This window comes from Rhinopithecus roxellana, chromosome 12 (genome assembly GCF_007565055.1).
Source record: "Rhinopithecus roxellana isolate Shanxi Qingling chromosome 12, ASM756505v1, whole genome shotgun sequence".
Classification (NCBI taxonomy): Eukaryota; Metazoa; Chordata; class Mammalia; order Primates; family Cercopithecidae; genus Rhinopithecus; species Rhinopithecus roxellana.
This window is the reverse complement of record NC_044560.1, coordinates 109,256,998-109,284,822: the sequence shown is the minus strand read 5'-3', so window position 1 is coordinate 109,284,822 and position 27,825 is coordinate 109,256,998. Positions and strand designations below refer to the sequence as shown.

General features: G+C 51.8%; 2 protein-coding genes across 10 annotated transcripts in view; one reads left to right on the top strand and one right to left on the bottom strand.

Annotated features, from left to right (window-relative positions):
• Window positions 1-3,181: 3,181 nt before the first annotated feature.
• Window positions 3,182-14,599, bottom strand: DKKL1 (dickkopf like acrosomal protein 1). Of its 3 annotated transcripts, none has more exons than XM_010369455.1 (5): window positions 14,379-14,599; window positions 13,633-13,805; window positions 12,730-12,870; window positions 12,494-12,586; window positions 3,182-3,581 (listed from the first exon to the last, which is right to left on the bottom strand). In XM_010369455.1, exons 1-5 carry the CDS (start codon window positions 14,386-14,388, stop codon window positions 3,270-3,272), a joined length of 729 nt encoding a protein of 242 aa, XP_010367757.1. In that variant the 5' UTR covers window positions 14,389-14,599; the 3' UTR covers window positions 3,182-3,269. The 3 variants fall into 3 exon arrangements, with proteins under 3 accessions (XP_010367757.1, XP_010367758.1, XP_010367759.1); XM_010369456.2 differs by having other exon boundaries at window positions 14,472-14,509; XM_010369457.2 differs by lacking the exon at window positions 12,494-12,586 and having other exon boundaries at window positions 14,379-14,509.
• A 1,253-nt stretch (window positions 14,600-15,852) lies between these two features.
• TEAD2 (TEA domain transcription factor 2) overlaps window positions 15,853-27,825 on the top strand; it is a 24,630-nt gene continuing 12,657 nt past the window's right edge. For 2 of the 7 annotated variants that reach the window (XM_030942607.1, XM_010369449.2), the window contains exons 1-7: window positions 15,895-15,931; window positions 18,309-18,546; window positions 18,888-18,952; window positions 21,737-21,799; window positions 22,962-22,973; window positions 23,516-23,623; window positions 23,729-23,787. In XM_030942607.1, coding sequence (XP_030798467.1) covers window positions 18,315-18,546; window positions 18,888-18,952; window positions 21,737-21,799; window positions 22,962-22,973; window positions 23,516-23,623; window positions 23,729-23,787 — 539 coding nt within the window. In that variant the 5' untranslated portion in view covers window positions 15,895-15,931; window positions 18,309-18,314. Of the gene's footprint in view, window positions 15,972-18,308; window positions 18,547-18,887; window positions 18,953-21,736; window positions 21,800-22,961; window positions 22,974-23,515; window positions 23,624-23,728; window positions 23,788-27,825 lie in introns of all 7 variants that reach the window. The other 5 variants (XM_030942608.1, XM_010369450.1, XM_030942605.1 and 2 more) reach the window with 4 other exon arrangements.

The following is a 27,825-nucleotide window of genomic DNA, read 5'->3' as shown; positions in this document are numbered from 1 at the left end:
AGGTGATCCACCCGCCTCAGCCTTGTAAAGTGCTGGGGTACAGGCATGAGCCTCCACACCTGGCCACAAGTAAAATAACTTTGAAATGATCAGTTGGGGCCGAGCACGGTGTTTCACACCTGTAATCCCAGCACTTTGGGAGGCTGAGGCGGGCGGATCACGAGGTCAGGAGATGGAGACCATCCTGGCTAACATGGTGAAACTCTGTCTCTACTAAAAATACAAAAAATTAGCCAGGCATGGTGGTGGGCGCCTATAGTCCCAGCTGCTCAGGAGGCTGAGGCAGGAGAATCGCTTGAACCCGGGAGGCAGAGGTTGCAGTGAGCTGAGATCGTGCCACTACACTCCAGCCTGGGCGACAGAGCGAGACTCCATCTCAAAGAAAAAAAATAAAAAGAAAGAAAGGAGATAATTCAAAGCGAATCTGAAAGGATAGTTTGATGACAGATAATTGTTCTGTAATAAAAAAGAAAAAAAAAAAAAAACGAAAAACGTAATCCCTGGCTGGGCACAGTAGTTCATACCTGTAATCCCAGGACTTTGGGAGGCCGAGGTGGGTGGATCACTTGAGGTCAGGAGTTCGAGACCAGCCTGGCCAACATGGTGAAACCCTGTCTCTACTAAAAATACAAAAATTAGCTGGGTGCGGTGACTCACGCCTGTAATCCCAGCACTTTGGAAGGCTGAGGTGGATGGATCACTTGAAGTCATAGTTCGAGACCAGCCTGGCTAACATGGTGAAACCCCGTCTCTACTAAAAATACAAAAATTAGCTGGGTGTGGCAGCAGGAGCCTTTAATCCCAGCTACTCAGGAGGCTGAGGCAGGATAATCACTTGAACCCGGGAGGTATAGATTGCAGTGAGCCAAGATCGTAAACCACCTTTCTCTGCTCGGCTCATGGGAACACTCATTCTACTTTTTAGAATGAGGTACTGCCCTGTTCTAGAATTGCAAATAAAAGCCAATGTGGGCCGGGTGCAGTGGCTCAGGCCTGTCATCCCAGCACTTTGGGAGGCCGAGGTGGGCAGATCATGAGGTTAGAAGTTTGAGAACAGCCTGGCCAATATGGTGAAACCCTGTCTCTACTAAAAAATACAAAAATTAGCCGGGCATGATAGTGTGTGCCTGTAGTCCCAGCTACTTGGGAGGCTGAGACAGAAGAGTCTCTTGAGCCTGAAAGGCGATCGCGCCACTGCGCTTCATCTAGCCTGGGTGACAGAGCGAGACTCTGTCTCAAAAACAAAACAAAACAAAAAAACACAATGTGAGGATACAGTGAGAAAGCAGCCATCCTCAAGCCAAGGAGAGAGGTCTTAGAAGCAGCCAAACTTGGCCGGGCGTGGTGAGTCATGCCTGTAATCCCAGCACGTTGAGAGGATGAGGCAGGCAGATCACCTGAGGTTGGGAGTTTGAGACTAGCCTGGCCAACATGGTAAAACCTCATCTCTACTAAAAATACAAAAATTAGCTGGGTGTGGTGGTGAGCACCTGTAGTCCGAGCTACTTGGGAGGCTGAGGCATGAGAATCACTTGAACTTGGGTGGCGGCGGTGATCGTAGTGAGTTGAGATCATGTCACTGCACTCCAGCCTGGGCGACAGAGCGAGACTCTGTCTCAAAAAAAAAAAAAAAAAAAAGTTGACTTGCATTCATTGTACTCACTGTTGGATTCCTGAGTGTGTGAGTCTATGGGGTGATCCAGCGCTCAGCTTGGGCCTCAAGGGAGAGAGTATATGCCATGTCCGGGTCCTAGATGGGACTCAGCTCTGGGGAGGATCAGATCAGCCTTCTCCTTGATGGGTCATGACGGAGGATTCTCAGAGGGGACAGAAAATGCCCTGGGGAAGGGCAAAGTGGACAGACCACCAAAGGCAAGCTCTGTGAGCTTGCAAGTTTGGACGAGGCATCAGGCCTGGAAGTGAGGGAGTTTGGGGTGGTGAGCAGGGAGGGTCAGATAGAGGGACAAAGAGAGAAATAGCAAGTTGGAGATAGAGTCCTTCCATCGGGGTGAGTCAGAGAATGAGAAGATGAAGACGAGGATAGGCGGGTGTGGACACAACAGAGTCGAGGGTGGAGATGACACGGGAAGGACCTGAGTGGGGCTGGATAGTGGTCCCCCAAAGATGGTCACCCTCTAATTCCTGGAACCTGTAAGTATGTTGTCCAGGAAGATCCAGTCCAGTCACATGAGCCCTTCAAAGCAGAGGACCGTCTCTGCCAGAAGAGGAAGATATACCAGAGATGGGACACAAGGGGAAGTCAGAGTCCTGCCATGAGACTGGGCTGTGGCTCTGGGATGTCAGGTCCACCTGCAGTAACCGGAGAGAGGCCTCTTGGAGCTAAGGGTTGGTGGCCCCCAGCTGACAGCCAGTGAGAACATGGGGACCTCAGTCCCACGAGCCCAGAATTCGATTCTGCTGAAAATCTGTATGAGCTTGAAAGCAGCTTCTTCCCAGAGCCTCCCAGTGAGAGCTCGGGTGGCTGACACCCTGTGAAACCCAGAGCTGAGGGCCGGTGGAGCCATCCTGGATTTCTGACCAGGATGATACGTGAAATAATGCATTTGTGTTGTTTTAAGTTTCCAAGTTTGTGCCCATTTGTTATGGCAGTAACAGTACAGGGGCCACGTAAACAGACAGGGCTGGAGTGAAAGAGTTGGGGGCCAGGCACAGTGGCTCAAGCCTGTAATCCCAGCACTTTGAGAGGCCGAGGTGAAGGGATCACTTGAGCCCAGGAGTTCAAGACGAGCCTGAGCAACATAGGGAGATCCCTGTGTTAAGTAATACAACAATTAGCTGGGCATGGTGGCGCACGCCTGTGGTCCCAGCTACTGAGAGAGGCTGAGGTGGGAGGATCGCCTGAGCCTGGGAGGTCGAGGCTGCAGTGAGCTGTGATTGCGCCACTGCACTCCAGCCTGGGTAACAGAGTGAGACCATTTCCAAAAAAAAAAAAAAAAGCTAAGAGTTGGGAGTGCAGACAGGGCTGGAGGTGACAGGGTTGGGTGCTGAGTGGACAGATGGAGCTACAGCATAGACAATGCCTGAATGAGAAAATCAAGCCTGGTAGACTTAGGCAAGAGCTAGCACAGCCAGCTGTCATGCTCAGAGCTGGGACTGGGGGCCCTTGCCATGGTCTGGTTGGCAGGGGCTTGGGGATAAATGCCGAAAGGAGATGGTGTTGTTAGATGTAAGAAAGAAATTTATTTCCATATGGTGCTTGGGGTGGGGTCTGATGGGGGCTACAGGCAGGTGCTCCCCAGTCCCCACCCCTACACCTGCCTGGAGGGCCTGAGGATGTACAGTAAGTGGGTCTTTCGGGGGGACAGCCTAGAGTGGGAGGAGCTCTCAGTCCCCTCTTCTAAGACAACCTTATGGGTCCCCTTGCGGAGTCCATCCCGGATGGCCTGCAGGCGGTGTCGCTTCTCGCTGAGCCAGTGGCCGTCCTCCAGGGCATCCTGGTGGGACCTCCGCCGTGGCAGCTTCATGATCCAGAAGGCCACCCGGGGATGGAGTTCTGCATGGAAGCTGTCCATGGCCTTCTGGATGGGTACCAGGGCCTCCTTCTCCTCCATCCTGGGTACCTGGGGAGGAAGAACAAGGAGACCCTCTCATACTCCAAATAGCACCCCAGGATGGTCAGTCCGCACTGACCTATTCAGCCCACTTTGCAGATGACAGAATGCTTTGCGGGTTCAAAAGCCCTGTTTGAGGTTTACAAAGCACTTGGGTTTACACTTAAGGATTACAAATACTCTGAGGTTTGTAGAATGCTTTGGGATTGGAAAATTTGTTTGAGGGCTTTCAAAAGGGAGGTAATAGAGCACTTCAGGGATTATAATGCCTGTTGGGATTATAGAGCACTTTAGGATTAAATCCTCTCTGAGGTTTAGAGGGTAGCAGTTTGAAATGTACAAAGCACTTTGGGACTAAAAGCTCTTGGGTTTACTGAAGACTCATGACCATAAATGCAATGTGTGATCCTTCATTGATCATGAATCAAAAGCTTTCAAGGACAGCTTTGAGTCGAGGGAGAAAGTTTGAATATGGACTGAGTGTCTATTTGGTCCTTGAAATTCAAAGGGTGGGCTGCTGTTGTTAGGTATACAAATTAATAGGTCCCACCCCACCCAGACCTGCTGAGTCAGTCTGCCTTTTAGTAAGATGAGGTCTGAGAAGCCCTGCAGGAGATTGTTAGGTGTTAAATTGTTTCCTTCTGGCCAGATGCAGTGGCTGGTGGCTCATGCCTGTAATCCCAGCACTTCTCCAGGCTGAGGTGGGCAGATCACTTGAGGTCAGGAGTTTGAGACCATCCTGGCCAACATGATGAAATCCCGTCTCTACCAAAAATATGAAAATTAGTTGGGTGTGGTGGCGCGCTCCTGTAATCCCAGCTACTCGGGAGGCTAAGGCAGGAGAATCACTTGAACCTGGGAGGCGAAGGCTGCAGTGAGTCAAGATCGTGCCATTGCACTCCAGCCTGGGCAACAGAGCAAGATCCAGAAACCATATTCTTTCCTCCCCAGATTCATATTTTGAAATCCTAACCTCTAATACATCAGAATGTGGCCTTATTTAGAACTAGGTTCATTGCAGATATAATTGGTGAAGATGAGGTCATTAGGTTGGACCCTAATCCAACATGACTGGTGTTCTTTTTTTCTTTTTTTTTTTTTTGAGATGGAGTCTCTCTCTGTAGCCCAGGCTGGAGTGCAGTGGCACAATCTTGGCTCACTGCAGCCTCTGCCTCCTGGGTTCAAGTGATTCTCCCACCACAGCCTCCAGAATAGCTGGGATTACAGGGGCATGCCACCATGCCAGCTAATTTTTGCATTTTTAGTAGAGACGGGGTTTCACCATGTTGGCCAGGTTGGTCTCATCCTCCTGACCTCAGGTAATCCGCCCGCCAAGCCTCCCAAAGTGCTGGGATTACAGGTGTGAGCCATTGTGCCTGGCCTGTGACTGGTGGTGTTATGCTAAGGAAAAATTCGGACACAAATGCACACGGAGTACAGAAGATGGAGACAAAGGCAGAGATCAGGATGATGCTTTCATAACCAAAGAACACCAAAGGTGGCCAGCAAAGCACCAGATTGTCCCTCACAGCCTCAGAAGGAACCAACCTTGCTGACATCCTGATCTGGAATATCCAGCCTCCAGAATTGTGAGACCATCAATTTCTGTTTGAGCCACCCAGTTTGTGGTACTTTGTTACAGTAGCCCTAGCAAAGTAATACCACAGTAACAGTTTGAAAGGCCAGACATGGTGGCTTATGCCTGTAATCACAGCACTTTGGGAGGCTGAGGCGGGTGGATCACTTGAGATCAGGAGTTTGACACCAGCGTAGGCAATATGGTGAAACCCCATCTCTACTAAAAATACAAAAATTAGCCAGGTTTGGTGGTGTGTGCCTGTAATCCCAACTATTCGGAGGCTGAGGTGGGAGAATCTCTTGAATTTGGGAGGTGGAGGTTGCAGTGACCTGAGATTGTACCACTGCACTCCAGTCTGGGTGACAGAGTGAGACTCCACCTCCAAACAAACAAACACCCAAAACAGTTTGATAGCCACATTTTCTTGGGTGTGAACATGGTACTGTGGGCCAGGTGCGTTGGCTCATGCCTGTAATCCCAGCACTTTGGGATGCCGAGATGGGTGGATCATCTGAGGTCGAGAGTTTGAGAACAGCCTGGCCAACATGGCAAAATCCCGTCTCTACTAAAAATACAAAAATTAGCCAGGAGCGGTAGCACGCATTTTTTTTTTTTTATTTTTTTTATTTTTTTTTTTTTTGAGATGGAGTCCCGCTCTGTCGCCCAGGCTGGAGTGCAGTGCAAGCTCCGCCTCCCAGGTTTACGCCATTCTCCTGCCTCAGCCTCCTGAGCAGCTGGGACCACAGGCGCCTGCCACCTCGCCCGGCTAGTTTTTTGTATGTTTTAGTAGAGACGGGGTTTCACTGTGTTAGCCAGGATGGTCTCGATCTCCTGACCTCGCGATCCGCCCGTCTCAGCCTCCCAAAGTGCTGGGATTACAGGCTTGAGCCACCGCGCCCGGCCGGTAGCACGTATCTTTAATCCCAGGTACTCAGGAGGCTAAGGCAGGAGAATCGCTTGACCCCAGGAGATGGAGGTTGTGGTGAGCTGAGATTGTGCCTGGGCAACAGAGTGAGACTTGGTCTCAAAAAAAAAAAAAAGAAAAAAAAGAAACAAAATGGTAGTGTGGTCTTGTGGGAGAATATATCAGTCTCGAGTGTCTGCTGAAGTATTTATGGGTGAAGTGTCGTGATGTCAGCCGTTTACTGTCATATGGTTCAGAAATAAAAAAAAATAAAAATAGATAAAATGTTAAGAAGCCACAATCTAGGCCGGGGGTTCTCAACCGAAGTTTGGAGAGATTTTTGGGTGTTACAACCGGTGCAGGTCAGGAGGCTACTTCTCTTTTTTTTTTGGAGACAGAGCCTCGCACTGTCACCTGGCTGGAGTGTAATGGTACAATCTCAGCTTACTGCAACCTCTGCCTCCCCGGTTCAAGCAATTCTTCTGCCTCAGCCTCTCGAGTAGCTGGGATTACAGGCGCCTACCACCACGCCCAGCTAACTTTTTGTATTTGTATTTTTTATTTTTTTTTGAGACAGCGTTTCACTCTTGTCACCCAGGCTGGAGTGCAATGGCACAATCCCCTCTCCCTGCAACCTCTGCCTCCCAGGTTCAAGCATTTCTCCTACCTCAGCCTCCCAAGTAGCTGGGGTTAGAGTTGCCTGCTACCACGCCCTGCTAATTGTTTGTATTTTTGTAGAGACAGGGTTTCACCATGTTGGCCAGGCTGGTCTCGACCTCCTGACCTCAGGTGATCCACCTGCCTTGGCCTGCCAAAGTGCTGGGATTACAGGTGTGAGCCACCATACCCAGCCTATTTATTTACTTATTTTTTGAGACAGAGTTTCGCTCTTGTTGCCCAGGTTGGAGTGCAATGGTGCTATCTTCACTCACTGTGACCTCCACCTCCTGGGTTCAAATGATTCTCCTGTTTCATCCTTCCGAGTAGCTGGGATTACAGGCATGCGCCACCATACCTGGCTAATTTTGTATTTTTAATAGAGACAGGGTTTCTCCATGTTGGTCAGGCTCGTCGCAAACTCCTGACCTCAGGTGATCCACCCGCCTCGGCCTCCCAAAGTGCTGGAATTATAGGCATGAGCCACTGCTCCCGGCCATATTTGTATTTATTTATTTATTTATTTATTTATTTATTTATTTATTTGAGATGGAGTCTCGCTTTGTCGCCCAGGCTGGAGTGCAGTAGCGTGATCTCGGCTCACTGCAAGCTCTGCCTCCCAGGTTCACGCCATTCTCCTGCCTCAGCCTCCCGAGTAGCTGGGACTACAGGTGCCCACCACCAAGCCTGGCTAATTTTTTTGTATTTTTAGTAGAGACGGAGTTTCACTGTGTTAGCCAGGATGGTCTCGAACTCCTGACCTCATGATCTGCCTGCCTCAGCCAAACTGCTGGGATTACAGGTATGAGCCACCGCGCCTGGCCCCATATTTTGTATTTTTAGTAGAGACGGGGCTTCACTGTGTTAGCCAGGCTGGTCTTGAACTCCTGACCTCATGATCCCCCTGTCTCTGCCTCCCAAAGTGCTGGGACTACGGGTGTGAGCCACCGTGCCCAGCAGGAGGCAACTTCTCTCTAGTGGGTATAGAGCCCAGGGATATTACCAAACATCCTACAATGCACAGGGCAGCTCCTACAACAAAGATTATCCAGCTTCACATGCCAATGATGCCAACCTTGAGAAATTTTGGTTTATGGAAAAGAGACTATAGGGATATTTATTGTACTTTTTTTTTTTTTTAAAGACACATGCACATGTATGTTTATTGCAGCACTATTCACAATAGCAAAGACTTGGAACCAACCTAAATCTCCATCAATGATAGACTGGATAAAGAAAATGTGGCACATATATACCATGGAATACTACTTGGCCACAGAAAAGAATGAGTTCATGTCCTTTGCAGGGACATGGATGAAACTGGAAACCATCATTCTCAACAAACCAACACAAGAGTAGAAAACCAAGCACTGCATGTTCTCACACACAAGTGGGAACTGAACAATAAGAACACATGGACACAGGAAGGGGAACATCACACACCAGGGCCTGTTGTGGGTAGGGGACCAGGGGAGGGATAGCATCAGGAGAAACACCCAATGCAGGTGACAGGCTGATGGGTGCAGCAAAACACCATGGCACATGCACCTGTGCAACAAATCTGCACGTTCTGCACATGCACCCTAGAACCTAAAGTATAATAATTAAAAAAAGAAACCATAAAAATACTATGTCTTAATATAACTTACTGTACCACGGATTTGTTAGAAACTAAGGTAAGTCATTAAGAAAACGATACAGGCTGGGCACGGTGGCTCACTCCTGTAATCCCAGCACTCTGGGAGGCTGAGGCGGGTGGATCATGAGGTCAGGAGATTGAGACCATCCTGGCTAATGCAGTGAAACCCCATCTGTACTAAAAAAGACAAAAAAATTAGCTGGGTGTGATGGTGGGTGCCTGTAGTCCCAGCTACTTGGGAGGCTGAGGCAAGAGAATGGCATGAACCCAGGAGGCAGAGCTTGCGGTGAGCTGAGATCGCATCACTGCACTCCAGCCTGGGCAACAGAGCGAGACTCCGTCTCAATAAAAAAAAAAATTCTCTTGCCTGTAATTCCAGCACTTTGGAAGGCCAAGGTGGGCGGATCACCCAAGGTCAGGAGTTCAAGACCAGCCCGGCCAACATGACAAAACCTCTTCTCTACTAAAAATACAAAAAAGAAACAAAAGACACATTAGTGGGATGTTGTAGTGCGTGCCTGTTATCCTTGCTCCTTGGGAGGTTGGGGCAGGAGAATTGCTTGAATCTGTGTTAGAATTAAAATGCTTATTTCTTGGTGTCGCAAGGAAAAATCAGCATTCAGACAAAAAGTTTTCTCAGCAAGGCAATTTTACTTTTTGCAGAAAGGGTGCTGCCCATCAGCAATCCTGCCGCAAGAGCACAATGAACAAAGAAAGGCAGGAATATTGGTCCCTTATGTGTTGGGTCCTTACTGCTATGTCGTGTCTCCATTGGTTGGAGCTGGATCTCACAGTCTAAGCTAAACCCAATTGGCTAACAACTTAAAAAACTTTCTTAAATAAGGCAACGGAGAACAAAGGAAAAGAGGAAGTTGCTGCGAAAAGACTTAGAGAAGTAATAACATTTCCTAATGAGGAAGCGGCATAAGCTGTGAGCCGGGACATGCTTGAGCATGTTGAGACCAAATATCTTGGTTAAAGTACAAGGACACAGGCCGGGTGCAGTGGCTCACACCTGTAATCCCAGCACTCTGGGAGGCCACGAGGTCAGGAGATCGAGACCATCCTGGCTAACAAGGTGAAACCCCGTCTCTACTAAAAATACAAACAAAAAAAATTAGCGGGGCATGGTGGCGGACGTCTGTAGTCCCAGCTACTAGGGAGACTGAGGCAGAATGGTGTGAACCTGGGAGGCGGAGCTTGCAGTGAGCCGACATGGCGCCACTGCACTCCAGCCTGGGGACAGAGCAAGACTCTGTCTCAAAAAAAAAAAAAAAAAAATTACAAGGACACAGAATGTACTTATTTCCTTATATCTAGCAACTACATAAGATACAGTTTAAGAAAGAGTTATTAACACAAAGCAAAGAGGCTTTAAAAAGTTAGTTTTAAAAAAACTATTATCTCTAACACTTATGATTTATTATTTAATAAAAAAAAAACTTTACAGAGAAACTTTTTTACTTTCCACAACCTGGAAGGTGGAGGTTGCTGTGAGCCAAGATGGCACCACTACATTCCAGCCTGGGTGACACAGGGTGACTTGTTTCCAAAATAATAAAATATGTTTAAAAAAAAAAATACTTTTCTGCCAGGCGCGGTGGCTCAAGCCTGTAATCCCAGCACTTTGGGAGGCCGAGACGGGCGGATCACGAGGTCAGGAGATCGAGACCATCCTGGCGAACACGGTGAAACCCCGTCTCTACTAAAAATACAAAAAACTAGCTGGGCGAGGTGGCGGGCGCCTGTAGTCCCAGCTACTCAGGAGGCTGAGGCAGAAGAATGGCGTAAAACCCGGGAGGCGGAGCTTGCAGTGAACTGAGATCCGGCCACTGCACTCCAGACCGGGCGACAGAGCAAGACTCTGTCTCAAAAAAAAAAAAAAATACTTTTCTGTAGGCTTGAAATTTTGATTGATTGATTGATTGATTGATTGAGACAGAGTCTCACTCTGTTGTCCAGGCTAGAGTGCAGTGGCATGATCTGGGTCCACTTTAGCCTCAACCTCCTGGTCTCAAGTAATCCTCCCACCTCAGGCTCCTGGGTAGCTGGAACCATAGCATGCACCACCACAACTGGCTGCTTTCTTGATTTTTTTTTTTTTTTTTTTTTTTTTTTTTTGGAGACAGAGTCTTATTCTGTCCCCCAGGCTGCAGTGGCATGATCTTGGCTCACTGCAACCTCTTCCTCCCGGGTCCAAGAAATTCTTCTGCTTCAGCCTTCAGAGTAGCTGGGACTACAGGTGCAGGCCGCCATGCCCAGCTAATTTTTCGTATTTTAGTAGAGACAGGGTTTCACTGTGTTGCCCAGGCTGTTCTCGAACTCCTGAGTTCAGGCAATCTGCCTGCCTCAGCTTCCCAAAGTGCTAGGATTACAGGCATGAGTCAGAGTGCCTGGCCTACTTTTTAAATTTTTTTTTTAGAGATGAGGACTTGCTGTATTGCCCAGGGTGATCTCAAACTCCTGGGCTCATCATCCTTCTGCCTCAGCCTTCCAAAGTTCTGGGATTACAGGTGTAAGCCACTGCGCCTGGCCTGAAATTTTTAAAATAAAATTTTAAATAAACATTTTAAAAATGAAGATATTGCATGGGTGTACATGGGTATCATATGGATTTATCAAACTCTTTGGGTTTCTTAAAACTTTTCAGGATTAAAAATGCCCTGATTTTGCAAAGCACTTCATGATTACAATCACTTGTAGAAGTTTACCAAAGGTGGCCGGGCATGGTGGCTCACACTTGTAATCCCAGCACCTTGGGAGGCCGACGCAGTTGGATCACCTGAGGTCAGGAGTTTGAGACTAGCCTGGCCCACATGATGAAACCCTGTCTCTCTAAAAACAGAAAAATTAGGCGTGGTGGCAGGTGCCTGTAATCCTAGCTACACAGGAGGCTAAGGCAGGAGAATCCTTGAACCCGGGAGGTGGAGGTTGTAGTGAGCCAAGATCGCGTCATTGCACTCCAGCCTGGGGGACAAGAGCGAGACTTCGTCTCCAAAAAAGAAAAAAAGAAAAGTTTACCAAAGGCAAAATACACAAAGCGTTTAGCATTCATAAAGCTCTTCAGTATTAAAAATGACATATTGGGCCAGGCGCAGTGACTCATGCCTATAATCACAGAACTTTGGGAGGCCAAGGCAGAAAGATCACCTGAGGTCAGGAGTTCAAGACCAGCCTGGTCAACACGGTAAAACCCCATCTGCACTAAAAATACAAAAATTAGCCAAAAGCGGTGGTGTGTACCTGTAGTCCTAGCTACTTGGGAGGCTAAGTCTGGAGAATCACTTGAACCTCAGTGGCAGAGGTTGCAGTGAGCTGAGATTGTGCCATTGCACTCTAGCCTGGGTGACAGGGTGAAACTCCATCTCAAAAAAAAAAAAATCACATTTTGGGCTGGCTGTGGTTGCTCATGCCTGTAATCGTAGCACTTTGGGAGGCAGAGGTGGGCGGATTGCTTGAGCTCAGGAGTTTGAGACCAGCCTGGGAAACATGGTGAAACCCCGTCTCTACTAAAAATACAAAAATTAGCTGGGTGTGGTGGTCCGTGCCTGTAGTCCCAGCTATTTGGGAGGCTGAGGTGGGAGGATCATTTTAATCTGGGAGGTGGAGGTTGCAGTGAGCTGAGATTGTGCCATTGGACTCCGGCATGGGTGACACAGCAAGACTCCATTCTCAAAAAAACAAAAAACAAAACAAAACAAACAACAAAAAACATTTTGGAGTTTATAACGGAGACGTTTACCAACCACTTTGGGATAGATTGAAAAATACTCTGGGGGCCGGGCGCGGTGGCTCAAGCCTGTAATTCCCAGCACTTTGGGAGGCCGAGACGGGCGGATCACGAGGTCAGGAGATCGAGACCATCCTGGCTAATACAGTGAAACCCTGTCTCTACTTAAAAATACAAAAAACTAGCCGGGCGACAAGGCGGGCGCCTGTAGTCCCAGCTACTCGGGAGGCTGAGGCAGGAGAATGGCGTAAACCCAGGAGGCGGAGCTTGCAGTGAGCTGAGATCCGGCCACTGCACTCCAGCCTGGGTGGCAGAGCAAGACTCCGTCTCAAAAAAAAAAAAAAAAAAAAAAAAAAAAAAAAAAAAAGAAAATGTTTGGGCCTGACACTTTGACGGCGGGGCATGTCCTAACCTTCAAGTCACCCTTGAAGCTCCCCTCTGCTGGTTGGATGGATGCCACCATATTCTCGGAGATCAGCACCTCTCCTGTCTTGTTGTCGGTCATCTGTGAGGATCCGATGAGAGAGTGAGAGCAAACCTGCTTTCCTCCTCTGCCCTCCTTCCCTCCCAACAGATACTGCAGCACGAGGGATGGAGGGATGGAGGGATCCCAAGGGGACTCCAGTAAGGGCTTCCCTGCAAAGGCACCTTGTCGATCTGAAGGTGGCTGGAGAGGGTGTTGTTCCCCAGCGGGTGCTCCTGGTTCTCCTCTTTGTGGTAGTTCCTAGGGAGGCCCCAGAAGTCCATGGGGGCAGAGAAGAAACTGTCTATGCCCCGAAGCAGGTTACCCTGGGGCCGGAGGAAGGACTGGTGAGCTGCTGGGCCTCATCCCCCTAGTACAGCCCCTTCTGTAGCCCCGCTAGGATGCTCCCAAGGCCTGGCCCCAAGTCCCTCCCATCCCCTTTACTTTCTGCCCTCTGATACTTAGGGCCTAACCTGCGGCCTCCATCTGCCATCAATTCTGTCTTCTCAGTCCCGTTGCCTTACTATCCCTGTCTGTCCCCATCCCCCTCTCCTCATGTCTCTTTCCCCAGTCTCTTGTCTCTGTCCCATCTCCCTCTCTCTTTGCCTGTTATCTTTCCTCTCTTATTTATGTACGTATATCTTTATTTATTTAGAGACAGGGTCTCCCTGTTATGTCAACCAGGCTGGAGTGCAGTGGTGCGATCATGGCTTACTGCAGCCTCAACCTCCTGGGCTCAAGGGATCCTTCTGCCTCAGCCTTCCAAGCAACTGGGATTACAGGTGCATGCACCTGCAACTATTTTTCATATTTTTTTGTACAGATGAGGGTCTCACTATGTTGCCCAGACTGGTCTCCAACTACTGGGCTCAAATGATCCTTCTGCCTCAGCCTCCCAAAGTGCTGCGATTATAGCCTGGGACCAGCCCCTTCCCTCTTCCTATCTCTTGGTCTCCCTGTTGCCCTCTCTCTCTGTCCCTTTGACTCTCATCCTGCCTGTCCCCCTGCCTGGCCCCCAACCATCTCCCACTCTGTGTCCCTGAACCTCTTCTCAGTACTTCTTTCCCCATCCCTCCGCTATCACTTACTTTCAGGAAAAGTCGGCTGAAGCCTTGGAGTAGGCTCTGGAGGCCTGTAAGATCCAAGGAGCTCTCTTGAGCATCAGCATCGTGGATAGGGGCTGCAGTGGAGGGGGTCACCAGGGCAGAGAGGAGCAGCAGCAGGACCAGCCGATGCCGCATTGTGGGGGCAGGCGGGGAGGCTGTGGCAAGGGTCGGGGTCAGAGCCCCTCACAGTGGCCACGCCCCCACCCAAGACGCCCCTCTCCAGCACCTTGCCCAGGCCGCCTCTCCAGTTCAGGCAACTCTCACACCGCGCTCATTTCCCGCACTGCTTCTTTATTCTACTCCCACACCCTCCACCCTGCCAAGCCCCCTCTTCTCCCAGGTCCGGCCCTTCTGGGTTCTGTCTCATGTACTTTTTTTTTTTTTTTTTTTTTTCGAGACCAAGACTCTGTCGTCCAGGCTGGAGTACAGTGGCACAATCACGGCTCACTGCAGCCTCGACCTCCCCGGGCTCAGGTGATTCTCCCACCTCAGCCCCCCGAAGTAGCTGGGACCACAGGCGCGCACCATCACGCCCGGCTAATTTTTGTATTTTTTGTAGAGACGGGGTTTCAACACATTGCCCAGGCTGGTCTCGAATTCCTTAAGTGATCCGCCCACCTGGGCCTCCCAAAGTGTTGGGATTACAGGCGTAAGCCACAGCACGCGGCCTCATCCAATGGTCTTTCCCTCACTTTCGCCCACATTCACGACCAGATCTCAATCCTCACCTTCTCCCATACCCCGCCCCTTCTTCTGGGCTCCGTCTTTATGCTAGACCACAGCCCGGTCACTGGACTCCCGGATTCCGGCCGCCCACGGACTGTTAAACCCGAACAGTTATGGTCTCGAGCCCAGGTCTGGTCTAGAGAGTTGGTCGCGCTCCGCGAGCCGTAGCCACGCCCCTATTGTCTGACCACGCTCCAAACTTGACGGCCTCACCCAGGAGCCCCGGCCTCTATTCTATGACCACGCCCTCGGTGGCAGAGCCCCGCCCCATCCTTCGTTCACCACACCCCTTAAGCCAGAGCCGTGAGTTCGGTCCCTGGCCACGCCCACGCCGTCAGACCACGCCCCTGTCAGTTGACCTCAGTCCTGGAGACCAAGTCCTGGAGGTGTTCTCTGCGGCCCTCGTTTCGGAGTCCCGCCCTACCTCAGATGGCCACGCCCCTTGGCTGAAAGCCACGCCCCTGCACTGGACCCCTACCCCTGCGTCCCACAGCTTGCCCTCGGCACCCCGAGTTCCAGTCCTAGGCTCCTCTTACTGGAGACACCGGAGTACGAGCAGCCGTTTTAGTTCTCACTCTAATTTTGTATCTGTCTCGGAACCTTTTCTCCGTGTCCCTTCTGATTTTCCCGCTCCGGTTCCACTAAAAAGTCCCGTTCTCTCCGGAAACCCTAAATCCAGCCGTATATTTCATCTTCCAAGGAACCCGGAATCAGACTTCCCTTTTCCTTGAGGACCTCAGGTCCGGACTCCAGCCCCCTCTAGTCCCTTAATTTTGAACACCCAGCCCTTCACCCTTAAGGGACCGGGCCCTAAGTCATCTTCTCTCAGGCACCAAAGCACTCTTCCCCGTCCTGGGACAGCCGCCAGCCGTCTCCAGTCCACTAGCGCCTGTAGATGAAGAATCTGCACTTACGTGGGCCTCCAATAAACTCCCGGTGGTCCTGCCCACGACTCTTAACTGGGGTGAGGTCACAAGGAAACCATGTTGTCATAGGAATCAGTCAAAACCCATCCCCAGACTCCAATCCTCAAAAACAACAACAACAACACACACACACACACACACAAAACCCTTAGGGCTGAACAGTAAAGATTCTTTATATTCGTATCACTTCCACACCCCCAATACGCAAACACTAGAGGGTAGCCGGGATTCCAGGTGCCCAGCCCCGTCCCCTCTCAGACCTAGGAGCCCATATCTCCAGCCCTTTCCTCTCCCAGATCCAGGAGTCCCAGCCCCTAGCCTCTCCTCCCTCAGACCAGGGGTTCCTGGCTCCTATCAGTCTTTTCCCTCAGACTTGGAGTCCGAATCCCCAATTCTCCTCCTTTCCCAAGCATCCAAATCCTGAGTTCCTACCGGCCCCAAGATAGACTAATCTCTCCCAAAGCAAAAATCCTCCTCCAAACTGTCACCTTCGGATCCCCCTTCCCGCTGTCCGCCGGCCGGGCCCGCCCCCCCTCCGGTCCCTCCCACTTTTCCCAAACAAAGCTCCCGGCAACTTTCTCCCTCGCAGCGCCCCGCCCGCCCGCGGCTCCCCAGCCCCAGGCCGGGAGGTAGGAAGGCGCCGGCGGGAGTCGGGGATCCTGCTTTGGGGTGTGTGAGTTGGGGTGGGGAGTTGCTGGTTAGGAGGTGAGGCGTGCGTTTGCGGGACCGTCTCTGAATGATTCACAGTCCTCTTTTTGCCCGGGCCCCGAATTTGCGCCCGTGACCGAGCCTCAGTGAGGAGTGGGAACTCTGGCCGGAGTTAGGGTGACTGCGGCTGGGTCTGAGTTTGGGCGTGCGCGCAGTAGAGGGTGCGGGCCAAGGGCGCTGGCGGGGTGTGGGGTGTGCGAGTGTCTGCGGCGGTGTCACTTTGGAGCGAGAAGGACCCCGTGTGTAATCTAGGGGGCATTTGGTCCTTCTTACGGAGAAGGGAGGGCCTCTGGGGTGGCCGAGGTGAGGTTACGGGGCTTTCTGGATCTTAAGCCTTGCCTCTTTGGAGGTTTAGGGTCTGCGGCGGGAAATTAGGGGGACCTTTCTTACCCGGCTCCACCGTCCCTTTGTCTGGCCACATGGGGGAGGGCTGGGCTGGGATTTTGGCCTACGGGGGTCCTGAACGCCGCAGCGCCACTGGGCTTGGCCCGGGGTCTTTGTCTGCTAGGGTCCGCGGGAGGAGGGGAATAGGGACCTGGACTCTGGGGTCCTGGGAAAGCTGTGGAGGATATGGAGCCTCCGGGGAGGCGGGATCTGACTGTATTGGAAAAAGTTTTCCCTGTTCCTGGCCTCCGGAAAGTCGCTGGGAACTTGAGTTGGGTCAGAGCCCACGGCGCACGGGGGAGGGGAGGGGCGGGGCCCGGTGCCGGAGGGGAGTCGCCCTGGCCGGCAAGCCCCTCCCCTGATGGGGGTTGTGGGAAGCTGGGGGAGGGGACGCCTGGGCCCTTTGTTCTGGCTCTCTTGATGGCAGGGCGCCCCAGTCCCCCAGCCTGTGGTTCTGTGTGTCTCTCCTGGTCTCGGCCTCAGCTGCTGCCCTGAGTCTCTGTCCCTATCTTCTCTAGGTCTCCGTCTCCCTCTTTCTGGGTTTCTGTTGCCCTCTCTCTGAGTCTCTGTCCCCCTCTCTCTGGGTCTCTGTCCCTCTCTCTCTGTGTCTCTGTTCCCCTCTCTCTCTGGGTCTCTGTCCCTCTCTCTCTGGATCTCTGTCTCTCTCTCTCTGTGTCTCTGGCCCTCTCTCTCTGGGTCTCTGCCCCCTCTCTCTCTGGGTCTCTGTCCCCCCCTCGCTGGTCTCTGTCCCCTGCCTCATTGGGTCTCTGTCCCCCTCTCTCTCTGGTCTCTGTCCCCCTCTCTCTCTGGGTCTCTGTCCCCACCCCCTCTCTGGGTCTCTGTCCCCTTCTCTCTCTGGGTCTCTCTTCCCCTCTCTCTCTGGGGCTCTGTCTCCCTCTCTCTCTGTGTCCCTGGTCCCCTCCCTCTGGCCCCTGTCCCCCCCTCCCTGGTCTCTGTCCCTCTCTTTCTAGTCTCTGTCTCTCCCTCTCCCTGGGTCTCTGTCTCCCTCTCTCTCTGAGTCTCTGTGCCTCTCTCTGGGTCTCTGTTCCCCCCTCTGGTCTCTGTCCCCCCCCTCACTGGGCCTCTGTCCCCCTCTCTCTCTGGTCTCTGTCCCCTCTCTCTCTGGGTCTCTGTCCCCCCCTCGCTGGTCTCTGTCCCCTGCCTCATTGGGTCTCTGTCCCCCTCTCTCTCTGGTCTCTGTCCCCCTCTCTCTCTCTGGGTCTCTGTCCCCACCCCCTCTCTGGGTCTCTGTCCCCTTCTCTCTCTGAGTCTCTGTCTCCGTCTCTCTAGACCTTCCCTCAGTCTTATTTGGCCCCTCTTCTTTGCTGGCAGCTGCTGCTCACATCCTAGCACCTGTTCTTGGGGTGGGACTGGGAAAGTTTCACCCACACCTTCCTTCCCCACCATTAGCTTTTGCCTCCTGTCTTATTTAAAACCCATAATTCATACCCGAACCTTTAGCCCTCATGGCCCTCGGCATTACTCTGGGGTAATCACTCTGGGGTAATCATTGTGACTTCATCACAATTGAGTTCCTCTGGAAACCCTGAGAACACTCCCATCCTCCTCAACTTTCCCAGAAACCCAGCTCCTTCTCCTCCCTCACACCCAGGAGTCCAGGCCTCCAGCCCCCACTCCCTCAGACCCAGAAGTCCAGGCCCCAGTCCCTCCTCCCTCAGACCCAGGAGTCCAGGCCCCAGATCCTCTTCCCTCAGACCCAGGAGTACCCCCCAGCTCCTCCTCCCTCAGGCCCAGGAGTCCAGGTCCCCAGCCCCCTCCTCCCTCAGACCCAGGAGACCAGGCCCAGAGCCCCTCCTCCCTCAGACCCAGTGGTCCAGAGTCCCAGACCTCTCAGCTTCAGGTCCCTTGAGGGTGGGGTTTGGGGGAAGCTTGCTGAGTTCTGTGTTCCTCCAGGCCCAGATGGGGGAACCCCGGGCTGGGGCCGCCCTGGACGATGGCAGCGGCTGGACGGGCAGTGAGGAAGGCAGTGAGGAGGGTACCGGCGGCAGTGAGGGGGCTGGGGGTGACGGGGGCCCGGATGCAGAGGGGGTGTGGAGCCCAGACATTGAGCAGAGCTTCCAGGAGGCCCTGGCCATCTATCCACCCTGCGGCCGCCGGAAAATTATTTTGTCCGATGAAGGCAAGATGTATGGTGAGTCTACTTCTGTCTTTTGCCCTGGCCCCAATGATGAATAATGACAGTAACCAAGGTTTATGGAGCACTCAGAAGTAGGAGCTAGCATCACTATTTGCACAGATGAGGAAACTGAGGCACAGCTAGGTTAAATGATTTGCTACGGTTGCACAGAGCTGGTTCAGATGGAGCTGAGATTTGAACCCAAGCAGTCTGGTTTCCATGTAGCTGAGGGGACCGGCAGCCCAGTTGCTGCAGACCTTTGGGGACTCTTGCTGCTTTCTTCTTTCCTGGTGTCCCTGCCGTGGGGAAGTTCTGCTGAAAGTCTAACTAACTCTATTCCGTCTTTGAATCTTTAGGTCGGAATGAACTGATCGCCCGCTATATCAAGCTGAGAACAGGGAAGACCCGAACTCGAAAACAGGTCTCAGAACGGACTTGTGGGCTTCTGGCTGGGATGGGCCGGTCTTCTCAGGGTCATCCTCGTATGGGCAGGTTCAGGTTCAAGGAAGAAGCTGCTTCCTGTGTGTTCATCTGTCTTCTCGGCGTGTGTGTTAGTCCGTTTGTGTTGCTATAAAGAATTACCCGAGGCTGGGTTATTTATTTATTTGTTTATTTTTTGAAATGGAGTCTAGCTCTGTTGCCCAGGCTGGAGTGCAGTGGCCTGATCTTGGCTCACTGCAACCTCTGCCTCCTGGGTTCAAGCAATTCTCCTGCCTCAGCCTCCTGAGTAGCAGGGATTACAGGCATGCACTACCATGCCCTGGTAATTTTGTGTTTTTAGTAGAGATGAAGTTTCACCATGTTGTCCAGGCTGGTCTCGAACTCCTGGCCTCAGGTGATCCACTCACCTTGGCCTCCCAAAGTGCTGGGATTGCTGGGATTACAGGCGTGAGCTACCGCACCTGGCAAGACTGGATAGTTGATAAAAGAGCTTTAGGCTGGGCGAGTGGCTCATGCCTGTAATCCCACCACTTTAGGTGAGCGGATCAGGAGGTCAGGAGATCGAGACCATCCTGACCAACATGGTGAAACCCCGTCTCTACTAAAAATACAAAAATTAACTGGGAGTGGCAGTGCATGCCTGTAGTCCCAGCTACTCGGGAGACTGAGGCAGGAGAATCGCTTGAACCTGGGAGGTGGAGGTTGCAGTAAGCTGAGATCGTGCCACTGCACTCCAGCCTGGCGACAGAGCGAGACTCCGCCTCACAAAAAAAAAAAAAAAAAAAAAAAAAAAAGAAGAAAGAAAGAAAAGAGCTTTATTTTGGCTCAAAGTTATGCAGGCTGTCCAGGAAGCACGGAGCTGGCATCTGCTCCTGGTGAGGCCTCAGGAAGCCTCCAATCATGGAGGCAGGGGTAGTGGGGTAGTGGGAGCAGGCCTGGCACATGGAGAGCAGAAGCAAGAGAAGAAAGACAAAGGTCCCAGACTCATTTTTTGTTTATTTATTTATTTTTATTTATTTATTTATTTATTTTTTGAGGCAGAGTCTCACTCTGTCGCCGGGGCTGGGGGCTGGAGTGCAGTGGCCGGATCTCAGCTCACTGCAAGCTCCGCCTCCCGGGTTTACGCCATTCTCCTGCCTCAGCCTCCCGAGGAGCTGGGACTACAGGCGCCCGCCACTTCGCCCGGCTAGTTTTCGTATTTTTAGTAGAGACGGGGTTTCACCGTGTTAGCCAGGATGGTCTTGATCTCCTGACCTCGTGATCCGCCCGTCTCGGCCTCCCAAAGTGCTGGGATTACAGGCTTGAGCCACTGCGCCCGGCCCCAGACTCTTTTTAAACACCCAGATCTTTTTGTTGTTGCTTTCTCTGGAGATGGGGTCTTGCTCTGTCGCCCAGGCTGGAGTGCAGTGACACGATCTTGGCTCACTGCAACCTCCCCTTCCCGGGATCAAGCGAATCTTCTGCCTCAGCCTCCTGAATAGCTGGGATTACAGGCCTGCGCCACCACGCCCAGCTAATTTTTGTATTTTTAGTAGAGATGGGGTTTCACCGTGTTGGTCAGGCTGGTTTCGAACTCCTGACTTCAGGTGATCCACCTGCCTTGGCCTCCCAAAGTGCTGGGATTACAGTCGTGGGCCACTGCGTCTGGCCAGTTTTTGTTGTTTTTGAGACAAAAGTCTCACTGTCTCCCAAGTTGGAGTGCAGTGCCGTGATCTCAGCTCACTGCAGCCTCCACCTTCTGGGTTCAAGTGATTCTCCTGCCTCAGCCTCCCAAGTATCTGGGATTACAAGCACGCGCCTCTACATCTGGCAAATTTTTATTTTTTTTTGTTTTTGTTTGAGACAGAGTTTTACTGTTGTCGCCCAGGCTGGAGTGCAGTGGCGAGATCTTGGCTCACTGAAAGCTCCTCCTCCCGGGTTCAAGCGATTCTCTTGCTTTAGCCTCCCAAGTACGTGGGATTACAGGCGCACCTCACCACGCCTGGCTAATTTTTTGTATGTTTAGTTTAGTAGAGGTAGGGTATTGCCATGTTGGGCAGGCCGGTCTCAAACTCCTGACCTCAGGTGATCCACCTGCCTTGGCCTCTCAAAGTGCTGGGATTACAGGCGTGAGCCACTGTGCCTGGCCCTAATTTTTGTATTTTTAGCAGAGACAGGGTTTCACCATGTTGGCCAGGCTGGTCTTGAACTCCTGACGTCCAGTAATCCGCCCATCTAGGCCTCCCAAAATGTTGTGATTACAGGTGTGAGCCACCGCGCCTGCTCTAAACAACCAGATCTTGCATGAACTGAGTGAGAAGTCACTCGTTATCAAGGAGATGGTGCAAAGCCATTCATGAGGGGTTTGCCTCCATGATCCAATACCTCCCACCAGGCCTCACCTCCAACACTGGAGATGGCATTTCAGCATGAGATTTGGAAGGGACAGATGTCTGAACTGTATCAGCACGTCTGTTCGTGTGCTCTCGCTGTGCCTATTTGGGGATAGTTTTTCTAGCGGTTGTGTTAGACCCAGGGGAGCCACAGAGAACATGATGGAGGGGAAGGAGGCCTGGATGGGATGGGTCCCGGGAGGATCTGTGGTGTTCGAGAGCTTCTTTATGGACATTTGTGTTTGGGTGCTCCTGAGACGGCTCTCATCTTCAGTGTGTTTGTCACCTTTCATGTTCCAGCAGCTCAGTGAGGCACCTGGAGGGAGAGAAGGGGTAGTGAACACAGGGGCGGTAGCTGTGGCCTGAATCTGCTTCTCCGTTGATACTTCCAGGTTTCTAGTCACATCCAGGTTTTGGCCCGAAGGAAATCGAGGGAAATCCAGTCCAAGTTGAAGGTAGGGACCAAAGCAGACATCCTGAGAGGGGGACAGAGACTGGGGGTGGGGGACCAAGACCCAGAAAGAGAGGGACAGAGACCCAGGGACAGGGGGACAGAGACTTAGAGGGGGGAGGACCGAGAGTCAGAGAGAAAGGGACAGAGACCCAGGGAGAGGGGGACAGAGACTTGGGGGAGGGGACCGAGACCCAGAGACAGAGGGGGACAGACCTCAGGTGAGGGAACTCTGTGGACAGGGCGGGGGGTGCAGTCATCCAGGTGGGGAGTCAGTGGCCCATAAAGGGAGATGCCTAGGGATGGTGGTGTGGTTGCTGAGACCCTGGGCAGGGAGCGATAGCATGGAGAGAGCTGAAGGTTTTTGCTCAGGACAGTGGGAAGGATGAGCCATCGGTCCCCTCCCTTGACCACTGTTCCTGTCCCCCTCCCTTCCCTCTGCTCCTGTCCCTCCTTTCCCTCTTCCTGGCGGTCTCATTTCTTCCCCAGTCTTGTGCTGTGAAAGCCTCCTCTTTGTCTCCACTGGGTGGTTTTCCTATTTCCTGGCCTTCGTGTGATCTGCCTACTCTTTGTGCCCAGAAATCTTCATTCTCTGGTGGAGAGTCCTCATTCATTTCCTTTTCCTCATGCTTTGGATTTCCTGGTTCCTCTTGGCCAGAGACCCTCATTTTCTCCTCCTTCTGGGTGTGCGGGGTTTTTCTGTCGCTTTTTCTGGACTTGGGGACAGTCGCTTCCTGTTTTTGTTATTTTTTTTTTTTGTATCCAGCAGCTTTCCCTTTCTTTCTCTCTAGGTCTGAAACCCTTCCCTTCCGGTCTGTTCTCGACCTTCTCTGTTCCCTGTCTGTTCTGTCTGGATTGGGAAACATTCACCGCATCTTCCTGCTGGCTCTGAAATTCTCATTTCCTGTCTCCTGGACATCTGGGAACCTTCTGGCTTTCCTTGTTCTAGAAACCCTCATCACTGTCTTTCTGGGCAGGGAGCCCCTTTTCCCCTCCAGGGCTGGCCAACTCCACTTCCTGTTCTGCATCCATCCCTTGGCACTGCTCAGCTCAGGGTGGCGGGGCTGTGCGGGCGGATAGGGCAGGGAGGTGGGGGAGTCCGGGCCACACTTCCTAAGTCATGTTTTCTTTCCTCCTTTGGCACCCTCCCCCACCCCCACGGGCAGGCCCTGAATGTGGTAAGTCCCCTTGCCCATCCTCCCACCCACGCTCACTCCAGACTAGTGCCCTGTCCCTGAGGAGGGGCAGAGGGCTGTGGTGAGAGGTTCAAACCTCCCCCAACCCAACCCTTTGCCATTATTTTTTCCTTTTTTTTTTTTTTTGGAGACAGGGTCTTGCTCTGTCGTCCAAGCTGGAATGCAGGGGCGTGATCTCCACTCACTGCAACCTCTGCCTCCTGGGTTCCAGAGATTCTTGGGCCCCAGCTTCCCTAGAAGCTGGGATTATGGGTGTGCGCCACCACACCTGGCTAATTTTTGTATTTTTAGTAGAGACAGGGTTTCACCATGTTGGCCAGGCTGATATTGAACTCCTGACCTCAAGTGATCGGGCTACCAGAGTGCTGGGATTACAGGCGTGAGCCACCATGCCCGGCCACCAACCCTTTACCTTGACTCCCCACCTCTGCACCTCCCCATCTTTGCCCCACCCTGGCACCACCTCCCTCTTGCCATGTTGACTGGGATGCCACTCTCACATGAACTTCCACCTCCTCCTCCAGGACCAGGTTTCCAAAGACAAGGCTTTCCAGACAATGGCGACCATGTCCTCTGCCCAGCTCATCTCCGCGCCTTCCCTGCAGGCCAAACTGGGTCCCACCGGTCCTCAGGTGGTCCAGATTGGGGATTGTGGGACTTGGGGGCAAAGGGGGATGGATGAGGCTGCAACTGTCCACAGGGGACTGACCAGCCATTTTTCTTTGTGTCCTATCCAGGCCTCTGAGCTTTTCCAGTTTTGGTCTGGGGGATCTGGGCCCCCCTGGAATGTTCCAGAGTGAGTACTATGTATCCTGGTTCAGCACTTGCCCCCCACCCTCACACCTCCACAGAGACCTTTCTCACTCCGCCATCTAGCTCCAATCTCCCCTCTTTTGTTTATTTATTTATTTATTGACATGGAGTCTTGCTCTGTCGCCCAGGCTGGAGTACAGTGGTATGATCTCGGCTCACTGCAACCTCCGCCTCCTGGGTTCAAGCAGTTCTTCTGCCTCAGCCTCCCGAGTAGCTGGGACTACAGGTGCCTGCCTCCATGCATGGCTAATTTTTGTATTTTTAGTAGAGATGGGGTTTCACCATGTTGGCCAGGCTGGTCTTGAACTCCTGACCTCGTGATCCACCCACCTCAGCCTCCCAAAGTGCTAGGATTACAGGCGTGAGCCACCGTGCCCAACCTCTATTAGGTGGTTCTTAGACCTGAGGGTAGAACAGAGGTTATAATTAATCTTCTCTTAGATTCAGAAGGAAGAAAATGTTTCCCAGAGGTAAGTGGGAGTGTCCTTTTCAGTTCTGAGAGAGCCTTGAGGTGACAGGATATGTTTCTAGCCTACAAGAATAGAAATGGGCCCCAGAAGATGATGAAAAGTGCTTTTTTTTTTCTTTTTTATACAGGATATTCCTCTGTTGCCCAGGCTGGGGTGTGGTGGCACAATCATGACTCACTGCAGCCTCAGCCTCCTAGGTTCAAGCAATCCTCCTGCCTCAGCCTTCTGAGTAGCTGAGACTACAGGCGTGTGCCACCACGCCTGGCTAATTTTTTTGATTTTTTGTAGAGACAGTGGTCTTGTTGTGTTGCCTAGGCTGGTCTCGAGCTCCTGGGCTCAAGTGATCCCACTCCCTGGACCTCCCAAAGTTCTGGGATTACAGGCGTGAGCCACTGTGGTGGGCTGGGGGTGTATTTTTCAGCCCAGAGAAGAACTGATGGATCCAGGCTAGGCATTGATTGGCTAGTGTAGCTGCAGGATGGTGAGGCAGGAGTGTTGACAGCATTGCCAGAGAAAGAGTGCAGTGAGGACTGGGTGCGGTGGCTCACGCCTGTAATCCCAGCACTTTGGGAGGCTGAGGCGGGTGGATCACGAGGTCAGGAGATCGAGACCATTCTGGCCAACATGGTGAAACTCCATTTCTACTGAAAACACCAAAAAAAAAAAACTACACAAAAAAAATTAGCTGGGTGTGGTGGCAGGCACCTGTAGTCCCAGGTACTCAAGAGGGTGAGGCAGGAGAATCGCTTGAACCCAGGAGGCAGAGGTTGCAGTGAGCCGAGATTGTGCCACTGCACTCCAGCCTGGGCAACAGAGTGAGACTCCATCTCAAAAAATAAACAAACAAATAAATAAATAAATAGAGTGCAATGACAGGCTGTGGGATCTAGACTGGAAGAGAAGGAAGGTCACTAGGGAACCGCTGCTGAATGGGGACATGGGAAGCATCAGATCAAGTACCTGGGGGCTGAGGGTTTTGCAGGGGAGGGTGCTGAGCTGGAAGGTGGGGGGTTGGGCAGGCACTGCACTGACGCTGGGGTTTCCACTTTTATGGAGCTGTTAGTCAAATGGGGGAAATGAGTGTTAATCAAATAATCACCTGCATAAACAGAAAATTGAAGAATGTGTGAGGTGCTGTGAAGAACCACAGCAGGTTCTAGGGTGGAGGAGAAAATTCTAGGAGTTTCTCTGAGAAGGTAACATTGAAGCCTAGGTAGGACTTAAGTGAAGAATGGGAGTGGGAGGCCTGGCACGGTGGCCCACGTCTGTAATCCCAGCACTTTGGGAGGCCAAGGAGGGCGGATCACTTGAGGTCAGGAGTTTGAGACCAGCTTGGCCAACGTGGTAAAACCCCATCTCTACTAAAAATGCAAACAATAGCCAGGCATGGTGATGCGCTCCTGTAGTCCCAGCTACTCTGGAGGCTGAGGCAGGAGAATCGCTTAAACCTGGGAGGCAGAGGTTGCAGTGAGCTGAGATTGTGCCACTGCACTCCAGCCTGGGCAACAGAGTGAGACTCTATCTCAAAAAAAAAAAAAAAAAAAAAAAAAAAAGAATGGGAGTGGGAATATATTAGGCAGAGACAATAGCACATGACAAGGTCCCGAGGTAGGAGATCTTGCTGGGTTCCAGGAATCTAGAGGAGGCCAGTCTAGTATTTGTTGAGTGCCTACTAAGTGCCTGATACTGTGCTTGGTTTGGGGGCACAGCAGTAAGACAGGTGAAATCCCTGCCTTCACAGAGCTTCATATATTTGGGGCTGGGAAGAGACCGACAATAAACATATCAACAGTGGATTAATCAGAAAAGGAGGCCGGGCACGGTGGCTCATGCCTGTAATCCAGCACTTTGGGAGGCTGAGGCGGGTGGATCACTTGAGGTCAGGAGTTTGAGACCAGCCTGACCAACATAGTGAAACCCCGTCTCTACTAAAAAAATACAAAACTAGCTGGGTGTGGTGGCACAGCCTGTAATCTCAGCTACTTGGGAGGCTGAGGCAGGAGAATCGCTTGAATGCAGGAGGCAGAGGTTGAGGTGAACCGAGATCACTTCATTGCACTCCAGCCTGGGCAACAAGAGCAAAACTCTGTCTCAAAAAAAAAAAAAAGAAAGAAAAGAAAAGGAATAAATATGAAAAATAGAGCAGGGGCCGGGTACGGTGGCTCAAGCTTGTAATCCCAGCACTTTGGGAGGCCGAGACGGGCGGATCACGAGGTCAGGAGATCGAGACCATCCTGGCTAACACGGTGAAACCCCATCTCTACTAAAGAATACAAAAAACTAGCTAGGCGAGGTGGCAGGCGCTTGTAGTCCCAGCTACTCGGGAGGCAGAGGCAGGAGAATGGCATAAACCCAGGAGGCGGAGCTTGCAGTGAGCTGAGATCGCGCCACTGCACTCCAGCCTGGGCGACAGAGCGAGACTCAGTCTCAGAAAAAAAAAAAAAAGAAAAATAGAGCAGAGTGTATTAGCTCTATTTTAGACAAGGGACAGAAAAGGCCTATCTGAAGAGGTGGCTTTGACGATTAGAGATTATGTCAATGGGCAAAGTATTGAAGTTTAGATTTTAGAATTGGGATGACAAGGTCTAGGGCAGAACCCATGGGAGTCAGGGTCTGGAGGTCCCTGGAGTTTGTCATCTGATCTTGGTCTGTTGACCCTTGACATCTTTTCTGACCTTTGACCCCCATATCCTATCTCTCTGACCTCTGACTTATTTTTTGAGGCAGAGTCTCACTCTGTGACCCAGGCTGGAGAGTGCAGTAGTGAGATCTCGGCTCACTAACTTCCGCCTCTTAGAGTAGAATCAAGTGAGTCTCCTGCCTCAGCCTCCTGAGTAGCTGGGATTACTACCACCACACCTGGCTAATTTTTGTGTTTTTAGTAGAGACGGGGTTTCGCCATGTTAACCAGGCTGGTCTCAAACTCCTGACCTCAGGTGATCTGCCCACCTCAGCCTCCCATGACCTCTGACTTTTCTTCTCTTTCTTCATCTTCCCTTTCTTCTCCTTCCTCCTCCTCCTTCTCCTCCTTCTCTTCTTCCTTTTCTTTCTCTCTTTCTTTCCCTCCCTCCCTCTCTCTCTCTTTCTTCCTTTCTTTCCCTCCTCCTCCTCCTTCTTCTTTCTTCCTCCTCCTCCTTCTTTCTTCTCCTCCTTCTCCCCCTCCTCCTCCTCCCTCCCCCTCCCCCCTTCCCCTCCCTCCCCCTCCCCCTTTCTCTCTCCTTCTCCCTTTCCTTCCTTCTTTTTCTTTATAAAATAGAGATGGGAGGCCAGGCGTAGTGGCTCACGCCTATAATGCCAGCACTTTGGGAGGCCGAGATGGGTGGATCATCTGAGGTTGGGAGTTCAAGACCAGCCTGACCAACATGGAGAAACCCTGTCTCTACTAAAAATACAAAATTAGCCAGGCGTGGTGGTGCATGCCTGTAATCCCAGCTACTCGGGAGGCTGAGGCAGGAGAATAGCTTGAACCCAGGAGGTGGAGGTTGTGGTGAGCCGAGATCATGCCATTGCACTCCAGCCTGGGCAACAACAGCAAAACTCCATCTTAAAAA

Coding starts and splice junctions, on each gene's coding strand:
- DKKL1 (XM_010369455.1), bottom strand. Junction 12,587..12,729: donor GCCACCTTCAGATCGACAAG/GTGCCTTTGCAG, acceptor GGATCCTCACAG/ATGACCGACAACAAGACAGG. Junction 3,582..12,493: donor GCTTCAAGGGTGACTTGAAG/GTTAGGACATGC, acceptor CTTCCTCCCCAG/GTACCCAGGATGGAGGAGAA.